The sequence below is a fragment of the Triticum dicoccoides genome, chromosome 7B, assembly GCF_002162155.2.
Source record: "Triticum dicoccoides isolate Atlit2015 ecotype Zavitan chromosome 7B, WEW_v2.0, whole genome shotgun sequence".
Lineage (NCBI taxonomy): Eukaryota > Viridiplantae > Streptophyta > Magnoliopsida > Poales > Poaceae > Triticum > Triticum dicoccoides.
Genome location: NC_041393.1, coordinates 464,744,047 through 464,760,096, shown reverse-complemented (window position 1 = coordinate 464,760,096; position 16,050 = coordinate 464,744,047). Strand labels below are relative to the sequence as shown.

The 16,050-nt window shown below is 42.5% G+C and overlaps 2 protein-coding genes and 1 pseudogene across 3 annotated transcripts; all 3 read right to left on the bottom strand.

Annotated features, from left to right (window-relative positions):
- Positions 1-229: 229 nt before the first annotated feature.
- On the bottom strand, positions 230-2,434 carry LOC119340568 (lipid phosphate phosphatase 2-like). The gene is made up of 7 exons (XM_037612496.1): positions 2,117-2,434; positions 1,905-1,992; positions 1,686-1,795; positions 1,409-1,502; positions 1,128-1,316; positions 965-1,024; positions 230-531 (listed from the first exon to the last, which is right to left on the bottom strand). Exons 1-7 carry the CDS (start codon positions 2,348-2,350, stop codon positions 350-352), a joined length of 957 nt encoding a protein of 318 aa, XP_037468393.1. The 5' UTR covers positions 2,351-2,434; the 3' UTR covers positions 230-349.
- Positions 2,435-6,723: 4,289 nt separating this feature from the next.
- On the bottom strand, positions 6,724-9,101 carry LOC119341399. Of its 2 annotated transcripts, none has more exons than XM_037613277.1 (2): positions 8,910-9,043; positions 6,724-7,224 (listed from the first exon to the last, which is right to left on the bottom strand). In XM_037613277.1, exon 2 carries the CDS (start codon positions 7,203-7,205, stop codon positions 6,993-6,995), a length of 213 nt encoding a protein of 70 aa, XP_037469174.1. In that variant the 5' UTR covers positions 7,206-7,224; positions 8,910-9,043; the 3' UTR covers positions 6,724-6,992. The 2 variants fall into 2 exon arrangements, with proteins under 2 accessions (XP_037469174.1, XP_037469175.1); XM_037613278.1 differs by having other exon boundaries at positions 6,739-7,227; positions 8,910-9,101.
- Positions 9,102-10,842: 1,741 nt separating this feature from the next.
- On the bottom strand, positions 10,843-14,566 carry LOC119338990 (annotated as a pseudogene).
- Between the last annotated feature and the right edge of the window lie 1,484 nt (positions 14,567-16,050).

The following is a 16,050-nucleotide window of genomic DNA, read 5'->3' as shown; positions in this document are numbered from 1 at the left end:
TGAAGGCATCAAGTAGGATTCGGGTCGAACAGAGCAGATGAGACTGACTGACTACCGAAACACAATTGCAACCCAACTCCACTCCAAGTTCTGTGGCATTAGGATTGTCTGTGATGACAGGGCCCATCACTCCAAACGGCGTCATTGTCTTGAGAAAATCTATAAGGATTCTAAAAAAAATCTATAAAAGACTTCTGCATTCATGAAATTCCTCACTTATAATTATGCTATTGGCGGTTATTGGCCCGTCAGTATTGACATATTTTATTCACGTAGTGCCATGGTATGAAGTCATACTGCATTACAAAAATAAAATGAAATAAATAAATGGAAACCATGCATTCATCTGTCACTGATCTCTGCTCCCTTCTTCCACGGAATCCAGTGCATGGCTGGTGGTTCTCGTCTCATTTGATCCAGAAAGATCAAGTGGCAGTGAGTTATGGTGCATATTTGAGTTTGTTGTTGATTGCCCTTGCATTTCACCCTCAGGACGACGAATGTGCTCCAAGTATGCATGAGGCCAAACTCCTGTTATTCAACAGTTCATGAAATAACTTCTGTAATTTGTTGGTCTTATGATTATATATATTATAAAATACAGCATAAATTAGCTAGCGACCAAAAGTTTCACTTTTATAGACTATGCATTGGTGATTCAAGAACAGGCGCAGTGCCTTTTCATATGTCCACCTATGCTGGCAGCCTTTGACTGTTAGTTTTCTGAATGCCATCTCTTTGATTATCGGTTGATGAAAGGAGAGAAAGACTTGCTTTAGTCGTGTGTTTTATAGTAGCTGCAGACGTCTTCAAGCCCACTTGGGCGGTAGTGGACACATACTATATGCTCCATGGAGGGACGGAGGGAGTACTTCTTAATAAGATTTTTTTAACTATTTTGACATAATCCTTCGTTCGGAAATAACTGACGTGGCGGAGGAGTATATGAAACTATGCATCATACCATGTTCACTGTAGGGTGGCGGAAAGAACTGAAGGTAGCAAAACGAAGCAACCACCAATCCTGCGGAGTTGTATCAAGCACAGTTAGCAGCTGTGTGATCTTGATTCAGGAATCATCAGAGTTATAGCAGACGGAAAGTAACTGAACTGAATTGGACACCTACCAAGGACTCCACCAGCAAACACATCCTGCCAGTGGTGCCAGTAGTCAGTAACCCGCGATATTGCAACCATTGTTGCCATAAGCAGTGGCAGAAGAACGACGCAGAGCTTGGCGACGTGGCCTCTTCGGTCGAAGGCCTTCAGTTTGCCTGCCAGGTACCATGACAGAAATCCCAGCCCAGCAAAAGCACCTTCAGGAGGACAAGGAAGACAGCCAGCCATTGCAAGAGTGAGAGGTTTTTTTACGGTGTCATGGATTCAGAGAATGGCTTTCAGCAATTACCTGAAGCATGCCCACTCGGGAAGCTCTTGTACCCCTCTTTGATTACGCCCGGTTTACCGTCGCATATCACATCTCCGGTGACGTTGTTGTACTTCTAAAATCGGGTGTTGAGGTAGATAAATCGTTAGCTCAGAGTTACAGATGGAGGATAGCCCATCATCGTTCTACTTAGTACGTAGTATTACCCAAGCTAGAAAGCGTGTAGATTTTACAGTGGTGACGAGGGAGAAACAAGCAAGCTACTGCTAGATCTGAGGAAGCTGTGGGATGAACTCACCGGCACTCCATCAGGAAAGCAGCGCCAAAAGAAGTCCGGGCGCGGCCGCCCAACCGCATCCTTGATCGCAACGGTCACGATAGCAGTTATAAGAACGGAAAACAGGAGGCCTGCTTGGGAATATTGTGTGCATGTCAGAAATAAGCTTAGTGACCACAAAGGGGCATCACTGCCCCAGAAAAATCAAATTAGCCTGCGTAAGAAGGGAAATTAACTTGCCAAGGGTAGCGTGATGCAGGTCATAGACGTTCCTCCTCTTGATGTATGTTCCGACGATGAAAACCATCGGCACAACGATGGCAATGACCTGCACGAAAATCCCAAAACCACTAGTATCAAAGTTCACTCCGGCCTCCGGGAAACTGCAGCTATGATTTCATCAGTGATGTATGGAACCCAGAACATGATCTTCTTCAGAAGACGGGGCGTACCGGCACGGCCCAGTCGGGCACGGTGCTGCCTTTCATGGGGTACCGGAGGTCCGACATCATGTCTTGTGCCACGAAGCGGTGGAACGGCTGGACCAGGCCGAGCGCGCCGGTCGTGGCGACGAGCAGGAGCAGCACGATCCAGTCGAACAGGTGCAGCCTAGCGACCTCCTTTCCGTGCGTCCTCAGGCATGGTTGCACCGCGGCGCTCGGGGCAGGGGTCGCCGGCGGCGGCATCTTTTCCCGCACGCCTCCACAAGTCGACAGCCTCCTCCTCCTCCCCTGAAACGAGAGTTCAGGGTGTTTTGTATTTCTTGGGGGGAGGAAGACGACGTTGACGAGCAGGGAGGACGTATCCTAGATAAGTTGTTGACGAGCTGGTTGGTGCTCTGCTGGAGACGCTTCCTGCGTTTGTTCGTGGAAGCTGGAAGGAAGGCAGGGGCGAAGAAGCTGCATTCCATGGTCATTCCCTGGTGTGGGCGAACAAACAATTTCAGTAGCGACTACGCGCCGTGCGTGCCTCAGGTGTGCCCCTTGTGGGCGAACACAGGAAGACGGCGGCGGCGGTCTGTATAGGACAGGGAGATGGTTCGTGAGGACTGACGAGGGAGAGAGTGAGACTTGGGGATTTATTATTATTATTATTGAGACTGACATGTAGGTCCCACATGTCATAACGTTGAAAGTGCCGGTCAAACTTAACGGGGTTGACTATTATGTCACATCAGCCCATCAGGGTGGGCCACCCCTGTCATAAACATGTTTAAATTGTCTGAACCGATCACTAACTGAAGGTGGTAGGTCTATGCGAAAAATTGCCTTCAAAGTGATAGATTTTTGTCACATGCGTGAGAAGTGGCGGTTTATGGGCAAAGTACACATCAAGAATTTGTTAATTGAAAATCTTCTATCAAAATAAAATATTTCCTTCCAGTCTACAAGACATGAGTGACTGTGCTAGATGAAAAATGATATGAACGCAATGTGTAATGCTTCTTTCAAAGAAAAACAAGGGAGTATCGGCCATTCAATTATAAAGTATAAGGGTGTATTAAAGATATTCAATTCCTCCCTTCAATTGTGCATATTCAATTGATATATTCCTGAAGTGTAATTTCCCCATCAATCAATTGTAAAACCGTGAAATCTTTTAATCAACTGATTTTTCACTCCAGTACACAATGTGACAAGCACAATGAAACAATCCGGCTTGTATTTTGAATGATAGACATAACTACATCAAGTGCATCATCAATGAAGGAGATAAATTAAATAATCTAACCTCTAGTGGGAGTGTCCAAAGAAATACCATAAATATATATTAGAAAAATGATGTGAAACTTTCTATCTTCTTCCGCCTTAAGAAAAGGTGTGCATGTCAAAATACTCATTATATATGCTTTCTAAGTACCACAATCCTCCCATAAAAGTTTAAAATTCCATAATTAATAAGAAAATCAATTCTGTTTGTAGAACACTCAGGCATAGGTGAAAATATTCCAATCATGTGTTCCTCAATATTCGTCGAGTTATCCTCAGTATGACACTAGGAATTTGTTAATTGTTATTCTAGTGGATCAAGGGTATGTTTTTGATTTGGAGAAGGAAAAGTGGTGGAAAGTGGGAGCACGATATTTTTATGGACAATGGTGGAATTATTGGCAATCATATTAGAATATAATCTTGACCCCAATGAAAACTACAACTGAAACTCGTGACACTAACATGCTTATGATAAGTGGGAGGAAATAACTTGGAATGTCATGTCTAGATAATTATCATGTGTTGTTGGGGGAAGTCGCTCTAAATTTATTTTAGAGGAATTACTAAAGTCTCTTAGGAAGGATTAAATTTTTCATCAAGGGAAGCTATACGAGTGGAGTAAAACACGGGAAGGAACTCAACGAGGAAGAATAAAGTCTGAGAATTTATTATCTTACCAAACAACTGCAAGCCCATTGTTTGTCAAGTTTTTTTTTCAAGAAAATTTGACTCAGTGGAGTATTATAATGTTACTCTTGTTATTCAATTCTTTACACAATTGGAGATATACTTTGTGGAAACTCTTTCTCTGAAAAATTGGGAAGGGAAAATAAAGACATGGTTTGATAATTGAATACATTAATGTATGGTTTTATGACAAGCTTTACATCAATGGAATAGCAGGTCATATTGTTTTCTAAATGAAACAAGGTGGTCGCTTACAAATGTAAGTGTAACATATTTTGCATATTGTACAGGCTAACAATGTTTTTGTTGTTTGCAATGATAAAGTCACATTGATGGAACTGAAAGCTTGGTTATCTTATAAATTTCATATGAAAGGCATGCTTGAACCTTTTGATTATTTGGAAGTGGAAATACATAAGAGTGGTGTGATACATTTTCCTATGGAAAATGAACGTGTTAAAATACCTTCATTAGGGGAATCATACTCAATGAGGAATTATGTTTGCACTCCTAAGGAAAAAAGGAATAATAAATGGTATTGGAATTTGTATGTATCGTCGTTATACTATCAACCTTAGGTACCGGAATTTAAGGTTGCATTCAAGCAGTGGAAGGAAAGATGTGTGGCTAAGGGAATCTCACACATCATGTAATATCGTGGAATGTCCATCACAACCTGCCACTTATTTCGGATTTTATAGCTAAAAGTAATCACATTGAGGGAGATATCATTGTATACATTAGGTGTGAAATGATTAAGCTCAGGTGAGTATATTTGATTTATTTGTATAGTACTAATATGGTGCATGTTTACTGACTAGAGTCAGGATTTCTTTTAAAAACATGTTTACATACACATCAAAATTCATATATTGATTACTATGTTTCAGCCGGGTGGGAGATGTTGGATACTTCTGTGGCTTTTAACATATATTCAACATGGTTATTATTTATGTAACTCAATCTATAATTATTCATATTACTAGCACGATGCCCGTGCGTTGTCACGAAACCATTGGCTTAGAGGTGGTGAACTAACGTTAGTGTCGTTCATGCCCGTTGGGTGATTTACAATTAGAAAAGATAGCAAATAATACGGTGAGAGACATGCAGCGTAAGAGAATTTGAAGTGGCCATAATAGGTTGGGAAGAGAACTAAAATCAAGATCGATTTTGAGTTGAAGTCACATTTTTGTCTTTTTTATTTGTGCCTTTTACAAAAAATTTGGTCTCATATGAAAGTAGTGTATTTATTTATTTATGATAGATCTCACATGTGAGTAAAGTATATTTGTTTATATGTCTCTTGAAAGCTTGCTAGTTTCACATGCGGATATGTGTGTATTTGTTTATTTTGAAAGGATGTTGGACCTATATGTGAACTCACCACCAACTTCAATCTTTATAAGCAGGAAAGATTAATTTCGTAACATGGAATAATTGATGCGAAATTTTATTCAAGGAAGTAATACCGGACGTGCCGAGACGACTGTGATGGAATACAGTAGAGGAATTAATAGGGGTCGACTCTGCTGAAATCTTATATGTACGTATGTATTTTTTTACAGGACATCACAGGGTGGAAGAGCTGAGTTTGTTTTGCACGATCAGCTTTGCAGCCTATTGGCCCATATGATTAAGATTGGAAGTTGACTTCAGATATACAATCTAATAATGGCACATGATTCACATATTTTATCGTGCTAGGGACTAGTATATTTAGACTTGAAAAACTGGCATGTTTATTATGGTTGGTGACACTGCTCAGGTTTCATACAGATTTTTCTGAAACGGGTGAAATAATAAAACACCTGAAAGTGAAGTCTATAAATAGGTCCTCACCCCTCTAGACTCAAAATGCATTATACGCGGCACCATAAAAAAGAGAGATGAATTAGAGGGTAGAGCACATAGTCCACAATTTCCAACACCAAACTGCACCATACATTCCATGTTCCCAATTGAAAAGGTACATTGGCCCAAAGGCCATCCCTACAGCACACCACCCACTACTTAATCCTGATGGTACAATCCTCATCGAGTCGGAAGAATTACTGGAACGCAAGCTTATTCCTCGGGTGCAGGGTAACATCAGTATCCCAGTCATTCATTCAGTGGAAGATCAAATGGAAGAACATGCCTCCGGAGCAGGCGACATTGGAGGACTCCGCCTTAATCCATAAAATTTTCCCAGGCTTTGGGGCTTGAGAGCGAGCTGAATCTCAAGGAGGGGGGGCATTGTCAGGAACCAGCTCTGAATATATGTCTCAATATCGTCAAAGTGTAGCATCTTCAGTTATCTTCCTTCTCAGTGTGTCCCCCGATCGCCGATCTATGATCCAACGTCGTCCTACGCCACTTAACACTTCGCGCTCGGGAGATGTCACGGCACATGTTGATCTCTGATCCAGGGGCTCCTGTGCATGGGCGCGTCACTATTTGAATTCCGGCAATAGCACGTTCTTCTATTGTTTACTTTCTGTTTTAACACCTTTTCTCGTCTGTAATCCTATAAGATATAGCGAGTGGGAGCCTACATTTGTAATCAGGATAAACCCTCGCGGCCGTGTTGCGAGTTTTTCCATGTTGGAGAGCTTTGTTTCATAGAGGTGCAACAGCTTAAGAAGGTTGATCAGGGGGTCCTGCAAGGTTCTTGGAGATAAGAACGAAATAAATGTAATATAGCAACAAACCGCAATAATGTGCCTCCAAAAATTCTACTCCAGCAGTAGTATATCCGCGGCCACCATAACCAACACAAAAGCATTACTAATTCTGGACTTCACTTACCCTCAAAAAAAAAAATCTGGACCTCACCCATGCCATAAAAAGCTCTATCTAACATGACCCATTATCATCATGCAAATTGTGAGGTAACTAGTTTAGAAGCTCGGTACAGGGAAACAAAAGTTTAAGAGCATGTTTTTTCCTACGATGAGCCTGGGGTGGAGGGGTTTGCGGCGGGGGTGGCTGCGGCGTCCTTCTTCTTCAGGTCTTCAAACTTGTCGATGGCGACCTGCAGCTCATCAGTGCTGCCAACCGCTCTCATGGTGTAGTAGTACACCCCAAAGACGAACCCTGTCAGCCCGCCGCCCACCACCAGGTTCTTGGTCTTGGGCGCAAGGCTACCAAATCCCACCATCTGCTCCGGCAACTCGGCGCTGCTGCATACAGGACACAGAGATGGAAATGTTATGGCAACTTGGGACATGTTGATATCAATTCAAAATGCAAAGGCTATGTAGAAGTGTGAATCTCGCATTGGGCATCAGGAGGCAGTTAGACAGTACAAATATTATAGAGTGAGCACATGGCTTCAATTTCCTCCTTCAACCTGGCTCCCCTCTAGCTGTTACACAATTTAACACTCGCAATTCTGCAGCAACTAAAATGTTACTTCCGTATTACCCTAAAAAAAATAGGCGTTGCTGTTTTCTCGAAAGAAAATAGGTGTTACTGATGAGTAGCCTCTCCAGCTAAAAACATATTATTTGTACATCAAAACAGGAACTACTGAGACAGCTTTCTTCTGTGCAGTCAGGGCACTCTAACAAGCACAATATCGAATCTAAACAGTCACCTACCTCACAAGGTCTGTCTACTTGTTAGCAACTTCATAGTGAAAAATAGAGTTGGAACTTGTCAGCAACAAGGATTCAATGAGTCGAGAGGGGAGTATAAATAAGAACATGCCGTTTCCAAGCTTCACTTGGGCCATGTGTGAGATTTGTTGGGTGAACTTTTTAAAACGAAATGCAGCACTCGAGACCTCAGCTTAATTTCTTCATGTTTTCCCATACGCTACATACAGAGATAGAGCACATGTACGTTGAAAAAGAAAACCTATATAGACCACTGCACTGAAGTGTGTGAACGACACATGATGCCAATGTTCAGGATATCGTTAACTGGTACCATACCGGTAGGGTGCTGAGTAGGGATAAATAGGCGAATTGTCCAGTTAATCGGCCAATAAATTAGTTATCCAACCAATAAATCAGTTAATCAGCTACTCGGTGACCCACCAAGTAGTGATTAACTGACCGAGATGCCGATTAACTGGCCGATATTTGGAACAATGCACGATGCAATTTACCATAGCGCTGATAATTGGCATTCTGACAGAGTGAAATACTGAAAGAAAATTCTAAGGAAGTTAGAAATTTTGTTCTTCCACGATTGCTAGTTCAGTCGTGCACACAGAACATGATTACATTTTTGAGAGTTCGCAAATTTATAATCCACGTTGGCTAACTGTTGAACAGTCCCTCTTGCGGTTGATGCTATGAAAATTGGAAATCCTATATGCAATTGCAAGTGGAGCCATTTAATTTACTCCCTTCCCTGTGATGCAGTGCTACATGGATCATATAACCAGAAATTATATACAAAATATTTGTCTCCTTCCTCCCCGTCCTGTGAGCATCCGCAAACCCTACCCTGTGATCAGAATTTGGATCGAAGACATAGAATGCAAGAGCAAGTGCCTTGATTCCTAAGCTAATATCGTCAAACTGATAATTTGGTTCCTAAGCTTGTTTACCTGTGTATTGGGGTCTAACACAAAAATCTAACGAAACGCGTACAGGCACAAAGTAAATCCAATTTGGTCCCCAAATCCCTTCTGAAAGAGATGCTTAAATTCCCAAAATGCTGTGGCAATATACATGGGCGGGTGCACCGTTGGATGCAACATGACAACCCCTCGTTACGACAGCCCTGCCTACGCTACGGATGGGAAATGAGAGCAGCCGGTCTCGAAGAAAAGAGATCCGTCTGGATTGGATTGGATTCGGTTCGGTTCTTCACCGCAAAAGGTCGTACCAAAGCTAGGGGGTTTCCTTACCGACAGAGGGAGGAGGAGTAGCAGGAGCCGATCCAGATCCTGTAGGAGACGTGCAGAGATTTGCTCCGCTTCGAGGCGTGCTCGTGGGTTCCGGCGGAGGAGAACGAGCGGGACGGCGTCGGTGGGCGGAGGCGGCGGTGCGGCGTGGGGAGGGCAGGAACCAGGCGAAAGGGGAAATGGTTTTGGATTGGTGGTGCGTCCTGTGTGCTGGGCTGGGCTGGGCTGGACCTCGACATGTACTGTGGGCTTCACCAGCAACCCAACAAAGCGACTGCCTTCTTTTTCTTTCCTTCCGTTCACTTTTTTCTAAAAAAATACAGCAACCATCTTCTACCAATCTACAACTCATTTTGTCCGTAAAAGGAATTCCTCTTCCTCCCGTGGAAGTTGGCATGAACCGTTGGCATTTATTCTTTACTGTCAAAAATTCATTTTTCTATTTTGTAAGGAAAAGACTCAAGGCCATAAATTTAATAAAAATGGTCCTTACAAGAACTTCTGCATAAGAATAAAAAATTACAGGTAGGTCCTTAGAAATCAATGATGTCTTCTTTCTACATCCACCGGCCCGCACCGTGAACTTAGTTTGTCGCCATCTTTGGGCCTCTATCTACCGGAGCAACCACGTGAAACTCAGAAGAACATAAAAGCAACAGTCGTAAAGTCGTTGATTTTTTTTTGCCTACATGTTGGTTACCAACGTTTAGCACCAAACCAAGCAATATTTGAGTTTTCCCCGTGAAAGCGCCAGCCATTCATGTGTGCGGAATTTGAATTAGATGGATCATCAGACATTTAATGTCGGCTGGTATAAAAGCATTATTTACATGGCCAGCCACTGTAGAGAAATGAATGGGCTCCAAATCTAAATTTAAATGCATTTGAGAAAAAAATTCATATTTCTACTTAGGGCCCGTTCGGAAGCCCACTAACTTCTAACTCCGCCAACTTACTACTTCATGCTAATGTTCCCAGACACGTGTCCTCTCAAGATCTCTAGTTCATGGGTGTGTTAAGTTTATATTAATTTATTTGGTTAATGAAATGTGCATATATTCCTAAATAATAGTTTTCCATGATTATATTAATAAAAACATGGGCATTCATAGACAAATAAAAAATTACCCTGCAAAAAAATCAGAAATTGTCCTTTTATGCAGATCTATTTTTGACAATTTTTACGTACTTCGTTAATTGTAGAATTGGATTATGTGAAACTCTGATAAGCAAAATATGCGCCAAAGAAGTATAACTCACATGTTCAATAGTTCATGGACTTGGTGATATCGATTGTTTACCAGCCAATCATGTTTCGTATACAACATTACAATTATTAATATTGCTCCACTAATTGTCAGAATGAACGAGAAAATACTCGCATAAGAAATTAGGGGTCCATTCAATTTTTTGGTTTTCCCTAGAAACTTTGGTCTACTGCCTTCGTGTAAAACTCATGGTTTTGAATAGCGCATTGTAGCTCTAGTGTGCTGTGTGCTATAGCCTTTAATAGAGCGAAAATTCGTTTCTGATCCCGGGCTCAGATGCTCCCGAAATCCACACCACAAGTTGGCATGTGGATCTGTGCTACCGTGTGTATTTAACGACCGTATATCCCCGTATTAGGCCAGCGCAGGCGAGCAATGAATGCGATGACAGGTCGTACTGTATACGCGGATCAGGTAGTCGTTTCACGGCTCAGCCTCATTTCTGTGCCCGCCTGAGCCGTGCACGGCGCCTGACTCACAAACGGCCACCGGATGAGACCGTATTAAATGCCAACTCCCAGCCTCTCGCCCCTAGAACCAGGTACTACTCCAGAGATGAAAATTTACCTGCTCTGTTTGGTGTCGGGGATTGCATGCATGGACCAACCAGCGGCGTGTTAAAGAGGGCGCAGTTAGAAAGCTAATTTCAGAGATCTTGACTATCAGTCTTGATAGTCAAGTGGCCAATATTTGCATGATATCTGTATATAAAACTGCCAATCAACCTTGAGTTAATTGGCCTTGTGTACACAATTGCGATTACGTGAAATCTATACAAGTGTACTCTTGTATCGATGGATTAAGGGACCACAAACTTGCCGAGATAACCAGCATATGAAGTGGCTATCCGACCACAAATGCCAACTTCTGTGTCTTAAAAAACCAGTAAACTAGAAGCAGCACTGCGGGTCTTGGCTGTCGAGCAAAAGTATGGAACTACACAAGGACTTGAGACCTGGCTGCACGGCCGGAACATTTGAAGCGAGCGCTGTTGCTCAGGCCACAAGCACAGCCTTCCAGTAGCTCGAGATCTTCGTCACATATTAATATTGGTGCCATTTCTGGACAGTCCAAAAGCATCTTAGAGCTAAGAAACCCTGCAATTATCCAAGTCTGATATATCCTGGACTGTTTTCCAATAAACCTTCCTGTCCTGGTGTCATAATATCTGGCCACTTGTCATCTGAGAGCCTCTTTTCCACAGCTTGAACAGCCCTCCTTGCCGAGTCAGGCCTACCCATCTTGATACAGACTAGGGTGAACTGAATTATACACAAACAAATAATTATTGCAAATATAATACTAAAACAATAAGCAAAGCAAGAAAAATTAATAGAGAAACTATACCTACCATAGCAATGTAGGTCAGGATCCAGCATTATGATACAATCAGGGCCTGACAGCAATAAAGAAAATCATATACGAGCACTCAAATGCCGAAACATACTTTTTTGCAAGAGAAATATGAAAAGAATACAACATGATCAATACTAGCAATGAATTTTGATTAACATAGGTAAAGACTTGTCATGGGGCCAAAAGAGTGCTACTTAGAATATTAGAAGCAAGTGACCAAAAATTCAATTCGGTGCCCGGGCTGATATACACCCGGTGAACAGTAAAACAAATAATAAGCAAAAAAATTAAAATAAATGTGATTTTTTGTGGCGCAAGATGCTCAAATGTGTGATGTTTGTGCAAAATTTCGTATTGTTTGGGCATTCGTGGAGCTCGTGGCAAAGATAAAATGGGGTGTGAACAGTTTTGTTTTCAAAAGTTTCTCCGACACCCGAAATTTATCTTTTTTGCCACCAGCTCCTCAAATGTCCAAATAACCCAAAATTTTGCACGAACATCACGCATTTGAGCATCTTGCACCACAAAAAGATTCAAAATGTTTTGATTTTTTTTGCTTTTTTACTGTTCATGCCCGAGGTGCAGAATAGACGCTTCCGCAAGTGATGCTTATTTGTAATTTGGAAGAGAGATTCAGTTCTTGTGCAAAACATAATAAGAAGCACCAGAATCTGGAAATTCCGCAAACTGAATACATATATGGCACGCAGAAGAAATTTCAGGTGCTTACGTGTTTTTGGTTTTGCGACCAGTGATAATACGCATTCCTCGTACTCCAGAGCAGGATAGGATATCTTGAGAGTCATATTTGCGAATTAGTCATCCCATTTGGTTTCAGTGAGGTTCAGGATACCCTCTGCTTGCCTTTGAGTAGCTAAAGAGGAGAAAATCGCCCAGAGATTTCCAAGAGAAAAAAACCTGAAGTCCATGTGAGCTGGTTGTAGGTTTCCTCTAAGGAATCCAGTCTGCAAGCCAGGCTGGGATTTTACTCTGGGTAGATGTTGAACTAATTGATAGCATCATGTGAATACTCCTCAGTCTTGTAGCGATAAATCTCATTTATCTTCTTCATATCAACCCAATAGTACTCTCTTACGTGAAAGGATAGAGCATTGAGCCTGTTCTTGATAACACAGATTAAGTTCTTAGATCCATCACCTGTACTAACCATTTCACGGGCACAGCGCAAAGCACGATAGAACAGAGCCTGTGAAAAAAAATCCTGTTAGTTTCCCTACGAGAATACTCTCTTTAAACAGTTTATTCCTATGTACTTCTGAGCCTCACATCTACGTGAATTGTCAAACTACGATGGTCATTCCATTTGAGTTGCCAGTTCAGATTTTTTATTAGAACAGAACAAGTATCCTTTTACCCCATAAGGCCATAAATACCATGCGATACTTGGTTATATTAAGATCAAATGTCCAAGATTAGCCTGCCTGGATCTCAAGAGGATGTCCATGGATTCCCATCCTCCAACCAATCATGCATGATCCATCGGTGACCAACAACGTAGGAAACTGTCAAATCCATCAGACAAGCATAAATTCAGGATTAGTCTGATGCCTGTCTGCACATCAACCCTTTCTTGTAGTGCATAGTCTCCGGTGATGTTACCATATGCCCTCAGGAGAATTATCCACCAAATCCCTGAGAAAATATAATTTGGAATGAAAATCAGTGAAAACAAAACTTGCCATCAAAGGTATAACACAGGCACACCCACTGACCCACCCAACATACTCACCAGAGTTGACAGGTGCTACCCGCTCAATGGCTGATTCTCCAAAATCAGGGTCAATAATCTCCTCAAATGCCTCATACTTTATATCTAAAGGCATGGATCGAACTTTAAAACTAGCAGGCATCAACCCCTGATCAGGACTGCAGCAATCCACTGTCTTCTCCCAACTCTAAAAAGGTACAAAAAGAGAGATAAATAGGTACTTCCAGAAACATTGCTCGCAACTTAGATATTCAAGGAATGCTATCCAGGACAAAGAGAAAATCAACCGAGCAACCGCAGACTATCTCCTGCATGCACTTTGTCCTCTCGGCATTGAGTCTGCTCTTACCATATCTCTAATTCCGAAGCCGATCTCCCAGGAATACAAATTGTAGAAGTCATACACCTCACCAAGACACCAAGTGAATCAAAACTGAAACCAAGTGCCGGACGTATAACACTCTCTGTAGGCTCCTCTGCATACTTGTGAATTGACTGCTCCTGAGCACTCATCCGCGATGGGCACGGTGTCCGGTCTGGAGGTGCACTTCCCAGCCATAATCTGAATTTTTCCCAATCGTACATATTCAGTATATTGTTTCAACCTCAACAAATTTAACAGTATAATGACTGGGCGTTCTGACAGTGAAACCAAGTTACCATTAAGGATCAGATGCAAGAATGTCTAAGCCAACTAGCTCATATGGACATCTAGTACAACAATTTCCTAACAAAATAATTTATACAGCTGAACGGAAAACAGTATAGTTATTTAGCGGGTAAGATTTGGGTTCAGACCTTTTTGTTCACCCGGGGGCCTCTGGGTGGACTCTGTCTGTAGACTGCACCGACCGGAGATGCATCCGCACGCCGTCGAACTCCACCTCGTCCTTTGTCAAGGTCATCGCCGCCGACTCGCTGACCGCGACCAGACCCAGCATTTGAGTATGCAGGTTCGGTACGGTTGGCTTCGCTTGTCGGCAACAACACCAGAGGAACCGGATCTGGGAGGTCGAGGCTGTCAGCGAACTCCTCTGGCAGCAGGAACCTGAAAAAAGAAGGTAATGGCGGACGCCCAGGCCCGTCCCCTTGCCGCCGGTTCACAGCGAGCGCCGCCGCCAGGACCCGCTCACTTCAACACGAAGGCGATAATGGTGTTCTTAGGGGAAGAGAGTGCTACACCCACGAACGACAAACGGCTCAGTTTTTCTCGCTTCTGCCTCCTGATCTGATCCCTGGCTCGGTAATTCTGCTAACGCTCTGGTCCACGGACCAGGACGGCCGCGCGCGTCCTCCGTCTCGCCCATACGATTCAGGCCCACAAACAAAGCACTGTTTGCTACCGTATATCACCGTGCGGCCCTTTTCCACGACCTCGAGTCAGACGCGCCAGTGCAATTTATTCGCATCTCGAGACATGAATGTACGATGACGATTTCAGGAGCATCTCAGCTCGGGCACCGAATCGCCGCTTCCTTAATAGAGGTCCTACGCTAGTCGACTTTGATCCAAACACATGAATAAACATTTTACGCTATAGCATCGATATAGCATTGCTATATATATATAGCATTTAGAAAGGGTCTGCAACTAAAAGACATAGTCTGCTATTTAAAACTATGGTAAAACCCCACGGCCATGGACTGAGATTTAAATTGGACTGAGATTTAAATTGTTCTTAGGCTGCTAAGAATTAACAAATCGTTTCATAAAATAGTGTTTTTTAACATATCATGTGCTTTTTTAGCAATCATACTAATCAATTTTACAAAAACTTTACGTACTACTGTAGTTACAATCCAAATAAACTACCGCCTAGAGTTTTTATAGAACTTTCATGTTTTTTCCAAAAAGAGGGGACTTCCCGGCCTCTGCATTAGAACGATTCATACGGCCACCTTTATAAAAAAAATAAAGAGGTTCAACAAGGTCTTATAGTCTGAAAACAAATTAACGACAAGCTCACAAAGAGCCACAACGCCAAAAATAAAAAGTCAAGAAGGCACAACCGGCTGGCATAACAAAGATAGGTAAACTAATCGTCTATCCTATTACATGACCGCCATCCAAACCGGTTGAAGATATCTCGTACTACCATCTCCCACGGGATAGATCCAGTAACCAAACGCTCCCTGGCCTTTGTCGGAGTGAGTAACGACCACATATGGATCAGCGCAGTGGCTCGGAATATAACCTGCAAAAAATGAATATTTGTTGTTCTGTTAAAAGCCAAATCATTTCCGCAGTTCCAAATTGCCCACAACAAAGCACATACTCCTACGTAAATGTGTCTAGCTGTTTCGGACTCTATCCCAACAAGTCATGTTCCAAATAACGTATTGACCAAATTCGGAGGAGTAATGTTAAAGGCAATGTGCACCGTGTGCCACAAAACTCTGACCAACGGGCAATCAAAGAATAGGTGTTTGATAGTTTCATCCCGATCACAAAAACTACACCTAGTAGATCATGTCCGGTTGAGCTTTACCAAGTTATCCTTTGTTAATATGACTTGTTTATGTACAAACCACATAAACACTTTAATTTTCAAAGGAACTTTGACTTTCCAAACATCTTTGGAACTAGGAATGGCACTAGAGTTGAAGACATCGATATACATCGATTTAACTGTGAACCCTCCAGACCTAGTAAGCTTCCAGCACAACTGATCGGGCTGATGAGATAGCTAAACCTCCATCAGTCTACTCACCAAACGAAGCCACGCATCCCACCGGTTGCCAACAAGCGTCCTCCTAAACTGAATATTAAGGGGGATGGACTGCAAAATCGT